Here is a 14,354-nt window from a genome sequence, read left to right as displayed (position 1 = left end):
AGCCCTTGGATAAAGTTAGCATCTTCTACACTTATGTTGTTGTAAGGGTGAAGACTTTACAGCTTCAGAAGGCATTGTCTTTAATTTTTTAGCTACTCTTATCTCTTTGAAGTCCTATAAATACCTAACTTTACTCCTTATTGCTATAATTTAAGCCTATAGCTTATTTTATTCAGTGTACATTGTGCATGTCCTCATCCTTTTCAAGTGTTTGAAGACTGTTGTTTTACCTCCTAGGCTGTGTTATTTCTTCAGGCTATACAACAGGAATTTGTTCAATTTAGTCACATAGATCGTGTTTTCTAGGTGTGCTTCTGATCTTTGCAGGTTTCCTCTGGACTCCCCATTTGATTCTCCTTCAAAGGAAAACAAAATGACCTAACCTTCAGAAAGTGTTCTGATTTGCAGTCTCACTTGTGCAGAGAACAGGAGAAACATAATTTAATGTAGTCATGAGTGGAGAGCAGAGGGGAAGACTGTTGTATCTATCTGCATTTATCTGGCATTTGCCCCTCTTGCAATGTATTTCGATGACATTGGTTCAATATATCACAGTCTACTAGAGCCCTGAGGTTTCTTTGTCTTCTGAATAGCTGCTAGTTCTGTTCTTCCTGACCCATAATGTACTGCTAGTTGTCCCTGCTAAACTCTATGCTAAACTCTATGCTACATTTTTTCAGACTCTGCAGTATTGTTTGAAATAAGTGTTCTGACCTTCAGCATAGCTTCAGCCTTTTCCAGTGTTACTGCCCAAACCTATTTTATGATCCAGGTAAAATGAGTGGTTATTACAAATATTGAGTAATAGCAGATTAACAATAGACTTGCTAGACCACACCCAGTGCCATCCCTTCCCTTCTGACAGTAAATCAACTACAGATTTTATCTTTCCTAGGCTTTCTGATATAATTTGCATCTAGCCCTTAGGGGCTAAATCTGTTTCACTAGGTTGCTTATGACTGAGAGTGTAATTTGAGATGTTGTCAAAAATCTTTCTAATGTTAGGATGAGTGACACCTGGCTGCTTGTCTCTCATCCACATTGACTGTTACCCTCACTGAAGGAAGTGTGACAGCTCATTGATGACACATCCCTTTTGGCTGTTACTTGTTTGTTTTCTCTGCTTTTGGAATGTGCTTGTTTCTTTCAGCATTTTTCTTGGAATCCAAGTCAAAATGAATGATTGGTAATTCCCTGGGTTCTTCATTCCCTCCCTTTTCAGCATGTAAGCACTAGGTTTCCCACTTGGTAATTCTCCATACTTCCCCATAAAGTCTCAAGAGCTTTCTGTCTACTCAGTTCTGTAAATATTATAAAATAAATCCCATTATTTTCAGTCCACATGAAACCCCCTCACTTTCTCTCATTTTGAAAATCTTCACCTTTATTTCTTTAGTAAGAAGTATTTTTAGATTTGGTTTGTTTCCCTGCCCCGCCCCAACCACACATGTAGCATTTTCTCTAGCATAAACTTCCTCATGCTTTCTTTTTTTTGTTCCTGCCACATCACTAGGTCTCTCTACAGAATTTTAAATTTAATTACTGACTCTTCATTCTAAGCAGCAACACAAACTTGGCAGGGAAAGCTCTTCCCCTGCTGCTGGAAATCTCAGTATAAATTAGTCTGTCTTTTGCCTGAGTTAGTTCTGACTTTCATGCTTTTTGTGTATGTGGTTTTGCTCCCTGTCTGGAGCTGTGTTTAAAGGGTTAGTGTGATTTCTTTGGTTTATGTAGTGCTGAAAATTCAAAGTCTTTAGCATGAAAAGATCTGAGTTTTCATGAAGAAAATAATATATGTGCCATCAAGGTAGGAAACCATCCTAAAGTAGTGCCCTGGAGTTTAGGAGTTTGTTGTGTTTCAAGGTATTATGCATCACAGCTTCTCTTTCCTAAAAGCAGCTTGGACAGATGTATCAGGAGCAGTTCAGTTAAAGTGCCTCTATTTTTTGAGACAAGTAAATAAATTCGATCCCTGTATTTCAACTGAGTTTCTGTTCCTCTGTCAGAATCAATGAAGGTGGCTGAGATGAGGGCAACTTTTCGCAAAATTCCAAGTGCTTCACTTTGCTGAAACATTTATTAGAAGCTAATCTGCAGAGGATATTTCAGCTGTGTTTTATGTTACTCTTTGAGAGGTCACTGATGAAGCCAATGCCTTTGTGCTCTCTTAGTGTTGCTTATGCTTGGATGGAAAGCTCAGTAAATAGATACAAAATTGCCCTGATTTCTTCTTTCAGTTACCTCGTTAAAAATCTCTTTTGGCAAAATTTCCTCAAAAAGCCCCTGTTTGATGGTATAAGATGGCTGCTGACTATCTTGCTGATCTTGTTGCCTGGTTAATTTTAGGATGGTCTGTTCTGTATTCTGCCAGTACTCTCTCTCCATTATCTTATAGTTTGACTGAATTCTTTGGGATTGAGGCCATAATTTTATCTTGTAGATTTGTGTAGCCCTTAGTGCAATTGACATCTTGGTCTGTGAGCAGTGTGGGAATAAAAAGAATAGATTATCTATATGTTTGTGTTAATTTATAGGAAGGGTTGTGCAGGATGGAATTTAGAAGCATTCATTTTTCAGTTTCATGTTCACATGATCACTTGTTCTGATCAAGAAATGGGAAGTAGATTAAACCATGTAAAAATAGTGGAGGAGGATTAAAACTAAAATTTATCAGCATCTTCATATTGAACTGAGGCTTTTTGTGATTGGCTAATTTCTAGTTTTAAAATAATTACATTTTGAAAATAACAAACTGTGGCAGGTCATCCCCTTAAGAAATATTGACTTGATAGCATAGCATTACTAAACTTACTGGGCTGAACTAAATCAACTGGAGGTCTAGCCCAGTACATTTGTTTCACAGCCCATCATGAAGGAGTTTGGGGACAACAGCTCTTCTTGTGATAAACTCATCTTTAACCAATACAATAAAAATATTTCATGGTGAGTATTTTTCCGAAGCAATGGGATTTATGAAATGATATAGTCCTAAAATTGAAGATAAGGATCTATATTTGATTCCTTTAAATTCAAATGTCAGCTTTGCTGAACTCCTTGTGTTCCTTTTGTCTGTGCTGAGCTTTGAAGTGGGGAAGAATCTGGGGACCATTGGGGTTGAGAGGCACCTGGGAGGGAAATGCATTAGCTATGGAGCACTGGGCTTGGGACAAGCCAGCTCTGACTTAGGTAACTGCAGCTAAAAGTTAGTGCAGCTACAGGATTTGGGAGGGAACATGTTTGTTAAAGGTATTAAAACTTTCATCAAGAAATGCAGCTAAGCTATTAAGTAGTGATGGGCCTTGAGCAGAACTGAGGAGAGTCTCCAGGCACAAAGAAAGTGATGTTAAGAAACTCTTTGCCAGAACTATGCTCCTTGTCTCAAAGCACTAAATTTTTAAGGTATGCTTGCAGGCTGTTTCTGCAGGATAAACTGCAATAGGAAGAAAATTACTTCAACCAATATGGTTCACATGGCCTTAGTATTAGAGCTGATCAAAATCAGTCTGTTGACAAAAAGTGTGATGGTGGAAGATTTCCTCTCAACAGCCCATTTATTTCAAAATCTAAATCATACAAGTTTTTTTTTTTTTTTAATTTATTTTGTTTGTTTTTGAATGTTTTTGAACATAGAATCACAGAATTATCTAAATTGGAAAAGACCTTTGAGATCATGAAGTCCAGCACCATGGTGACATAACACCATCCTGTCAACTAGACCATGGCACTTAGTCTAGTTTTTCTTAAACATTTGTTTAATTATATATAAAATTGTGGCACAGACTGTTTTTGATGGCACAGGACTTCAATTCCTGTGTGTACATCATGAATTTTATTTATAGAAGCTCATAAAATTCCCTTTTAAATAAGTGCAGCAAGGATGTCTAGGTAAGGATATGTGATAGAGATTGTCTATGTGAAACATCTGTATGGTCTGCATTATGAACAACTTTGGAAACCTGATTTTCAGTCTGATACATTGATACTAATTATATGTTTTTAAAGTATAGAAAGTAGACCACTGAAAGAGCTTTCAAAAAATCTGAAGTCTGCCAACGTCCTATGGAATAGGATATTTGTGGTGGTGTGTTTTGGTTTGTTTGGATCCTTTGATTTGGGTGGGGATAATTTTTTGTCTCCTCTGTAAATAGAGAGGCTGTCTTCAGAAGCAAGTGCTTGTAAGTTGTGGTTCATGCTTTCAGTAAGGAAAAAAAAATTGCTTATATTTAATCTAGTGCCTACTAGACTTATGTAAAATTCCATTTGGTGGTTACACAGTTCAACAATAGTAGCTGTTTACTTGATGTGCTAATCATTGCACTTTGAGCTGTCTGCTCCCCAAGGCATTTGAAACTAAAATGATGCTTCCCAAGTATTCCATCCACATTAATGCTTCTTGTTTGGCAAATTGAAGAAGGTATTACAATGCAGCCCCTCCTACCTTTGTACCAAGTATCTGCTAGGGCCAGCAATTCTGAAAGTATCAGAGGAAACCAAATCATGGGAGGAAAAAAGTAAAAGACAAAAAAAACCCAAACAAACAAACAACAAAAAAGCCTCAACAAACCAAACATACCCTCTCCCTTCACAAAAAAAAAAAAAAAAAAAAAAAAAAAAAAAAAAAAAAAAAAAAAAGAAAAAACAAAACCAAAAAAAGCCAAAACCAACTAAAAAGGAAAAAAGTTAGATCCCAAGCCGTATAAGGGCTGGCATTTTAAGACTGTATAGCACTAATAAACACTCTCTGTATATTGTGATACTGTGGTAGGATTATTCCCCTTTTTAGGTTTTTTATGTGAGTATTTAGCAGTCATGAATTATAACTTAATTAGTAGGGTTGGTTTCTTTTGAGGTAAAATTACAGTATCAGCCCACTAAATAACATATTTGCATTAATAAAGCGAGGCGAGGATTTAAACACTTCTATTTATGAACATAAGAATCTTTATATTTTTAAAGCATTCTTTTCAATTTTTATGTATTACCTTAGAGTATCCTTCCCTATAGTTATTTTTCCTCTCTTGAGAATGACTTGTTAATACGTTCAGAGCAATAAAAATGCATTCTCTTTGTTTTTAGTAGATTTTCCAGAGATTGGTGATATTAAAGTTCTGAAAACTGGAGATGGCAAAAAAGATTATGATATGTGAGAAAGCATAGCATTATGATGATGCTTTTGGTCTTGAGTCTTTGAAAATATATTGCCCAGTTTTAAAGGTAAAAGTTGTTTTAGTCAAACTTTCTAAACATAAGTAATTGTTGGGCAAAAAAGCATTTGAAACCTGAGAGATGGGAATCAGTTATCCCCCACTTGAACCCCACGTTTTCAACTAAGGTGTCTCCACTCCTGTCTGCATGACTTCTCTGCAGTGGACTGGAAAGCTTCTTAAAAATTATACATACATGTAAATAGTATGTAAATATTCAAATGTAAACATTCAAAACAAAATGGTGTTGAATTTAACTGTTTTTTACTGTTTTAACTTTAAGAAAGCTGTGAGATAGGTAAATGGTTTGCCTAGGAGGAAATTTAGGAAGATGGACTTAAGGTTAGGAGAAATCAGCTTCCCTCTGGATTCTTCCAAGTTGTACTTCTGATCCTGAAGAAAAAGAGGAAAAATTATTTGTCTGTAGTATTTCAGACTGATCCTTTAATACTCACCAAGCTTCTTAGACTCCTGCTTAAACTGATTCAAGACTGCATTAGTTTTCAACCAGTACATGGTAAAACCAAAGATATAATTCCACATTCTTTGCAGAACTCTTGGAATGTCTATGCTTAAAATTCCAGGAAATGACATCTCAGGATGTTAGGAAAAAGTCTGTATAGGGTGAATGGTGTAAGTAATTTATGGCAATTTGGTCATTATAGTGATCTTATACTAGCATGGCAACCTGGAGTAATTCTCAGGTTTAGTTTGTTTTATTTTAATATAAATTGTATTTTTTTAAATTGGCTTGTTTCCCTTCTGCACATGCCTGCTTAAATAGTTCTAGGTTTAGTCTGCAGGTATACCCAGCTTTTCTCTAGTGGGATAAGTCTGTCTGGCAGACTGAATGCAATGATCATTATATTTACTCATAATTAATTTCTTTAGTTGAACCAGTTTCAGTTTAATTTTGCACTTTAATGGTTCAGATTACTTAATTGGACAAGGTACATTAAAGACTTTAACTTTTACTGTGAAAATAGGTACATAAGACAATTAAAGAATCTAAGTAATAAATGAAATTGCCTTAATTCACTCACTTGTTATGGTCCTGTGATGGACCTTTTTGTCAGAAGGCAAATACTTCCAGGAACTTGAGACAAAAATAAGAAAAAACCCTAGTGATAGTTGGAGGTGTTTTTTCAGTTCTTTGTCATTATTATAGCTAAGAATTGGAATATCTATTAGAACTCCTATGATTTTTTATGTAAGACTCCTGATGGCTCTGAAGGTGTTTGCTAACTGACTACAAAATAAGATGTCTGTCTCCTCCCACAACTCTTATAATTACCAGTTGCATTACTCTACCTAGAACTCACATAATTCATTTGTTACAATAAGACAATTAAATATTCATTTTTAAATGAATGTCTGGCTCTAAGATTTTAAAGAAAAATGAAAATTCTTTCAAGTGAAAATATAGCATGATCAGAAGCATTTAAATATTTCCCAAGTGATATACTCTGAAGAACCCTCTGAAGGTGGTGTCCAGGTGTCTTTGTTTGGTTCATGGATTGCTGAATTAAATAAGTGATAAGTTTCTTCATGATAATTAAGAATGAGAAACAGAGTGGTTTTGTGCATATATATTGGACACATAATTCAGAATTCGTGACCTATTAATAGCATTTTTGATCAGTCTCCTCCAGTTGCTGAGAGCATTGCAAAATTAATGAGTTGCCTGATTATTGGAAGAATGTGGGTTCCAGGAATGTGAATGTGCAGTTTGTACTGTATCATGTCAATCTTGTATTCTTTTAGCAGAGTTCTCACATCATTAATTCTTTAGCTCTATAATTAGATATTAGAGGGAATTGTGTTTGTAATGTTCATGAGGGTCAGAGGTGTTTATTTGCTTTTGATATGAAATGGCATTTTGTCTATATTTTAATGTTTTAGTGAACTGGAAATCTTAATTCTGCACATTAAAGCAAATTGGAGCCCCATCAGGCAGGTATTTCATGTAGAGATGATTTTTATGTCCATTGAAATAGGAATGAAGCCATTCACTTTTTGTATCACGATGCATTTCATAGGAAATGAATATACATCTTACAGACATGCTGTCAAAGTATTTCTGACGTTTTCACTCTGGTAAATATTGGAATAGTAGGAAATGGGAAATCTTAGGGAAATGTGAGGTATTTCATTATAGTGTTGTATTATAGCACATCAGCCTATCAGGCACCTTCCAAATTCAGTGAAGTTACTCAAATAAAATTGAGATGATGTTTGAGCCATTACTAATAATAGATACATGGCTAGGCTACCCCAGTCCAGCTGAGCTAGATGATGTCAGACACATTTAGCAATGAGCTTTGCCTTGTAATATACAGTGGTGAACTGGATCTAGAAGATGTCACATGAAAATGAGGTGACAAAATAAGTCTTCCAGAAACCATGTTTACCCAAGGCTACTTAACAATCTGAGACCTGCTCAGCCTTGGTAGGATCTGAGCAGTATAAAGAGTGTTGCAGACCCAGACATTTTAATCAGGAAGAGCTGAAGAATTTAATCCTTTTTCAATGTCAAAGAGCACCATATTTCACTTTATTTTATTTTATTATTTTTTCTCTTTGTCTGACTTTGGCCTCTGACAGTTTCCTTCCCCCATGAGAATCTTCTTTAGAAATATGTGCCTAAAGTTAAGATCCCCTTAAGTTTTGTAGCGTTTGAACTTCTGGATCACTTTAGGGCAAGTTTTCCGAAGTATATGTTGTGAAAACTGCAGATGGAAACATAGTGGGATTTTTAAAAGCAGTTAAACAGACAAGGCACTTAACTCTCATTTAAATTAATTAGCTATACTGAGCAAGTTCCCCTTGGCACTTCTGAAAGTTCCACTGCAAAGTGTTTATGTCTACATTAAAAAATTATGGTTTTCAGAAAAGGATGAGCATCCAGCAACTCCTTTTAAAGCTTGACTATTACAGGTTTTCAGTAGTTCTGGAAATTATGATAGTCCCTTGTTCTATGTTCTCAAATGCTCCTTTTTTGTTTTGTAGTTTCTTAACAATTCCTGCTGTCATTTAGTGTATAAAGTTAATCTCAGAAGTGGGATCAGTAGTACTATCTAATAAAGAGAGAAAAGTAGTGGGTGAATCTTTGATACATACAATCAGTGAAAAAACTGATTGAGATGTAAGACTACTGTAATTATGTCTTGTATTTAATTTACTTACTACTTTTATATTATGTGAAGTAATAGCTCAAAAATACATTACAGGCAAAGACTGCTGCAGGTTGAGGACAGCTGGGAGTGAACCAGGTGACCAGAATTAGCATGGCTGTTCAATTATTAAGGTCTGCATACACAGAAACACTTAACAGACCTGTTCAAGGGTAATAAAGGCACAGTGCTCACTCTGAGGTGCAGTTTCCCCTGTCCTATCCTCTGCCTCTTCAGAGGTGCAGTCTAAATAGCAGTCTGAGGATATACACACCATCAGCATTTTGGTTTCAACCAAGAGTTGGCTTGTGAAATGAATTACTAATTATTCCCAGTTAGTACACTTGCTCATTGTGGAGTGGGTCTTGGGCTGAGTGAACTGGGTTGTTTTTGGCTGAAATGAAAACAGGATATGCTTTCCAGAAGGATAGTTAATGTTCATTAATGACTGCCACTGTTCAGTCCACTGAACTATGTCAGAATTAGGTCAATACAGCCTTCTCCTGCAGACACTAATTTCAATTACAGACCAATGTGAGCATTGAGTCCTCAGAACTAACAGCTTTGCTCTGCTGGTTTGTTCTTACTGTGGCACATTGCTTGTTAATGTAGCTATAAAGTGAGTTGTCAGAGGTTGTGTTCGGGGTAGAATCCCACTTTTCCATGAACTTTCAGCATTATCATCCTACAATGCCAGAATTTTCTTAGATACAGAAGTATTTTGAAGGGATTTTCAATTTCAAATACTGGCCAATGTTTCTTGGGACTGTATGTCCTCTTTCACCTTAAATAGAAAATGAAATGCAAAACTAGTGAGCAGGAACTCAACATTTTTAAAAAACTTTTTGATAAATCTAGGTCACCCTAAATGTGGGGGTTTTTGCATAGAAAACTAATCCAGAAATCCAGATTTTAAAACGTAGGATTTATACCTTGTAAAATGAATGCCCCAGCCGTTCATTCTGGTCGCTTTCTACATTGATTTAGAACTTTTAACTCTTTAAGATTTTGTGTTTGACTTTTCTATTGCTAACCAGTCAATAGTGCTTATATTCATAATTAATTAGGAAAAAAGTTCTTTATCCAGTGAGTTTTTTCAACATTCATAACTTTATATAACTTAAATGATGGAAATTATCTTTTTTCGTTTGTGTCAGAAGTATCAGAGTGAAAAACATGCATGAATCTTTACCAGTTAGCTTCAGAAGTAGGAATTTTTTATTAGTCATTGCCAATGTGAAGTGTAACCTGAGGCACTTTAATGTTTGCAAACCATGATGAAATTTTAGGCATGTTTTTAGTGAATTAAAATACTATCAAGAAAAAAGAATATAAAATCATAAATAGCTGTAAAATTAAAGGATTTTTTAATTTTTTTTTTTTTCTTTCAGTAAGGTAGAAGCTCTAAAAGACAAAAGGGAATTCTCTGTACTTATCTAAGCCATCGATTCACAATACAGTAAATGTGAATTTAGGATGCCTAATGCCAGATAAGAACCACTGTAGCCTCATGGTATTAAATACTGATCTGGTATAAACTCAACTTGCTAATTCAAATGTGTTTAAAAATTGGACATCTAAGCTTTATCCTGTCAGGATTTCTGCAGGATGAGATATTGCTTGTCCATTGCAATCTCAGTTTATGCTGGGTAAGATGTTGTCTACTCTCCTGGTAATTCTGTATTGTGTGCTATAATCTAGCCAGTATACAGTACTGTTGCTTTCTGAGTCATCCCAAACTTATCCACAGATTTGGATTAATGACCATGGCCTACTGTTGCCCCCATTTTTGTAGTATGTGAGTAAATCACAAGCTTTGTATTTATTCTCCTAGCAACAGTGTGAAGGTGAATTGTCTTTACTATCATACTGATTTCATCATAGCCTGTTTTTTCTCATGTCTAGTAGATGAAACAATAAGGGGTTGTGTGAGCTTTTAGGAGCTCAATGATTAAAACCAGGAGATTATAATAGAGGTGAATTTTTTCTTAGTGTATCAAGTGCTCTGCTGGAGCTCTATCAAAGCTGTTTCTTACAAATCTGGGTTATTCTTGTGCTTTTTAGGAAGCTAATTGCTTAAATTATTTTCTTCTCCATAGTCACCAGATGATGTATTTTGCATAATCATCACAATCCTTGATATAAAATCTGGTTGACTTCTGAGGATTGCCTCCCACTGAAATCCTCGAGTGACTCTGAGGGTTTTCAGAGATGGTTTTATGAGTCATTCTTGTCTTCTTGTTACTCTGTGATCCCTTGGAGTGGAGAACATCATCAAAGTCCTGCACTGGAGGGGCACAGAAGAGAGGAGGAGTCTGGCTGCTGGTTGCTGCTTTATTCACCCTGTGCTGTAACTGGTGCTCTGCCTCTCTGGGCAAGGCAAATAATGCCAGCAGTGCTACTTTGTGATTTCCTCTCAGGTCTGTTAGAAAATTGCTGGAATAATAAACTTTAAAGACCAAAATTCCCCCTTTTTATAAGCTGTCCTCATTCTGTCCTCCTCCAGAAGGAACTGAAAACATTCCTGATGCCTGAAGTTTTGTTACCACTGTTTCACTTTTGAATAAAGCTTCCAAATAAAACAAGTCCTAAGTACTTAATAGGCAAGAACAAGGGAAGTGCTTTGTCCTGAAGTGCTCACCACCTCACAGAGGAATGAAAGGTGGGGCCTGGAGCAACAAGGAGTGGTTCTGGTGCCCAGAAGGGGCTCTGCCTTACCCAGGCTCTGATGCCTTCACTCACAGGGACCTCTGCAGAACAAGGGTGGGATAAGGATGGCTGGCACCAAACTCAGTGATAATTTAAAGCAGGAAATTCTTTAAATCCAAGAGTTCTCTATTCAGATTTCATTTGCAGGGCATGCAGAAAGAATACATAGGTGGATGAAAAAAGTGTATTTTGCTAATGTGCTGCTGTGGAGAAAGCTAGGATTTCTAAAACAAGATTGCATTGTTTTGCACTACAAAATGATCCCTGGACTTGTTTTACCAGGAGGACTAAAGCAGTAGTCAAGACATCTTTTACATTATTATTCAGAAAGCAGTATATACTTATTTTCATCTTGTAGAAATATAAACAAAACACTTTTGAGCACTTCAAGACTTTGAAGGTGGGAAAGTATAAAACACCCACATTTGTGGAAGGGGTGGCATCACAGACCTTTCTTTTCTGACACTCTTTGTTCTGCCAGGGCTGATGCATGGAGATTTTAATCTGTTTCTTTACTGTACCAGAAATGGCTCTGAAGCTCACTCTGAAAATATTCTTACTGTGTAATTAAATGTTTGAGAACTACTAATACTTATATTTGCATGTGATTAACTTTTTACAGCGCTGTGCATGGGGCTTTTTGCTTTTAAAGTAGCCTGGAGTCAATAAATATCTTTACAGATGTCAGTTTGGTCAGCAGTAAAGAGGTAAATAGAAACTAATGACACTCATCAAGCCTGTGGCATGAATGATTTATTGGACACAATCATTTAACACTTTAAAAAAGTCACTACAAGGGAAAGAAACAGGTTTCTTATTATGGTAAACTGTATTTGTGCTGTCAGCGTGCAGTGATTTATGACAAACCTGTGGCCAGGATTAGGATGTTATGAATGAAGGAAAATAGAAGTCTCATTAATTTTTTATCCCCACAGGTAGAAGACATGCAGTGGGCTAACAGGGAGCACAGTCACCCAGCATCTGTCTGCAGCCTGCCCTGCAAGGCTGGGGAGAGGAAGAAGACGGTGAAGGGCGTGCCGTGCTGCTGGCACTGCGAGCGCTGCGAGGGGTACCACTACCAGGTGGACGAGTTCAGCTGCGAGCTCTGCCCCATCAACAAGCGGCCCAACGCCAACCGCACCGACTGCCAGCTCATCCCCATCATCAAGCTGGAGTGGCATTCTCCTTGGGCCATCGTGCCTGTCTTCATTGCCATCCTGGGCATCATTGCCACCACCTTTGTGATTGTGACGTTTGTGCGCTACAACGACACGCCCATCGTCAGGGCCTCTGGGCGGGAGCTCAGCTACGTGCTCCTGACTGGCATTTTCCTCTGTTACTCCATCACCTTCTTAATGATTGCAGCTCCTGACACGGTGGTCTGCTCGTTTCGAAGGATCTTCTTGGGACTTGGCATGTGTTTCAGCTATGCTGCGTTGCTTACCAAAACCAACAGGATTCACAGAATATTTGAGCAAGGTAAAAAATCTGTCACGGCTCCCAAATTTATTAGTCCGGCTTCTCAGCTGGTGATCACTTTCAGCCTCATATCCTTCCAGCTTATTGGAGTCTTCATCTGGTTTGCTATTGATCCACCACATACCATCGTAGACTATGGAGAGCAGAGGACACTTGAACCAGAAAATGCCAGAGGAGTTCTCAAATGTGACATTTCAGATCTTTCTCTCATTTGTTCCCTTGGATATAGTATTCTCTTGATGGTCACATGCACTGTTTATGCTATTAAAACCAGAGGGGTTCCAGAGACCTTCAATGAAGCAAAACCCATTGGATTTACTATGTACACAACCTGCATAATTTGGTTAGCTTTTATTCCAATCTTTTTTGGTACGGCCCAGTCGGCAGAGAAGGTAAGTGATGATGTGTTTGCATATCAAAATACTACTCTTTTCATATTTTCATCTCTAATTACATCCCTAAAATGTTTTCATTCTTGCAAATAAGTAATTCTGAATGGCAAACAAACCATCAGAATTCAGAGACAATAAAGTACATGTTTCAAAAGGTAGGTTTCCTGTGTGTTAACACAAGAAAGTGATTGTGATTGTTGTGTGACTGGCATTAAAATGTTGACAATTTCTCAGCATAACCTTAAATGACTGTTTCTTCTAACTTGTTATTGCCCTTCAGTGCTGCTGTGGCCTGTTACATGAAGCACTATCAATCTTTGTTATCATCCACAGATCTGATAGAACTGGTTGTATTCCACAAGTCTAAGAAGATCAACTTACATTTGTCAAAAATAATGAAGAAAAATGTCGGGGCAGAATGAAAAGAATTACTTTTGTCTCTAGTTGACACACAAAATTTTAAAAAAATTTAAAAGAACCAAAAAACAGAATATGAGGAAATGAATGGTGAATGAAGTTTGTGTAAATTCATATAAAGCATAATTCACTAATTATTATATCAATGCAAAAAGAGAACAATTTCCTGATAATTTAATAAGAAATGAAATGGTTCATACTTGGATGCAAGACACATCAGATGTGTAACTCTCCTTCTCTCAGCTTTAATGGGTAGGCAGAGGTAAATGTCGACTGTGTAGTATCTATTGAGGTGACAGTGGTGAAAATGACGAGTTAGGCAGGGAAAAGCAATAATATTAGCATCAGTCTTCAAAACTGCAAATATTTGATGAATGGAAGATATAAGAAATTAAAGTCAACAGTCTTTCACATAAATTCTCATCTTTTCTTCTAGCAGGTGTTTCGAATAATGTTTTCAAATATTTTAGTTTAATTGAAAAGTCATCATGTGTTCACTTGTAATTGTGCCAAGGTTTGACATGTCTGTGGTTTAGAGGGCACCCTTGTCTGTTGAATTAGAGGACAGTTCTGTATACCTTGATGAAACACTTTCTAATTCAAACAGAAGAATAGTATGGTGCAGAGAGCGTGGCAGAACAAAACCCCATTTTCCTCACTAAAAATTGAAGCAGGCTTACTGAATTGGATCAGGCTTATTTTCATGGCTTTTTGGATTAAGCCAGGGAAGTGAGTATCAATGTAATGGCTTATCACAGATAAAGTAAGTTAAAAAATCCCATTTGACACAGGAAAACTTGTTTAGGTAAATTGTTTTTAAATTCTGCCTTTTTTGTATTTGTAGGCTTAAGTCACAAAACGCTTTGTTGTATAAATGTGTGGTGCTTTTAACAGCTTGGTCCAGTCAGGTTTATGGCAAGGACTTGAACCAGAAGAATTGAGTCTAGAAATAGGAAATATTTCTCTGCTGGCACCCATGC

General features: G+C 36.8%; 1 protein-coding gene across 3 annotated transcripts in view; it reads left to right on the top strand.

Annotated features, from left to right (window-relative positions):
* Positions 1-14,354, top strand: part of GRM8 (glutamate metabotropic receptor 8) — a 307,752-nt gene that overhangs the window by 252,803 nt on the left and 40,595 nt on the right. For all 3 annotated transcript variants that reach the window (XM_056513682.1, XM_056513673.1, XM_056513667.1), the window contains one exon: positions 12,022-12,957. In XM_056513682.1, coding sequence (XP_056369657.1) covers positions 12,022-12,957 — 936 coding nt within the window. The remainder of the gene's footprint in view (positions 1-12,021; positions 12,958-14,354) is intronic.

The sequence above is a fragment of the Oenanthe melanoleuca genome, chromosome 1A (genome assembly GCF_029582105.1).
Source record: "Oenanthe melanoleuca isolate GR-GAL-2019-014 chromosome 1A, OMel1.0, whole genome shotgun sequence".
Lineage (NCBI taxonomy): Eukaryota > Metazoa > Chordata > Aves > Passeriformes > Muscicapidae > Oenanthe > Oenanthe melanoleuca.
This window is presented reverse-complemented; position numbering and strand designations above follow the sequence as displayed.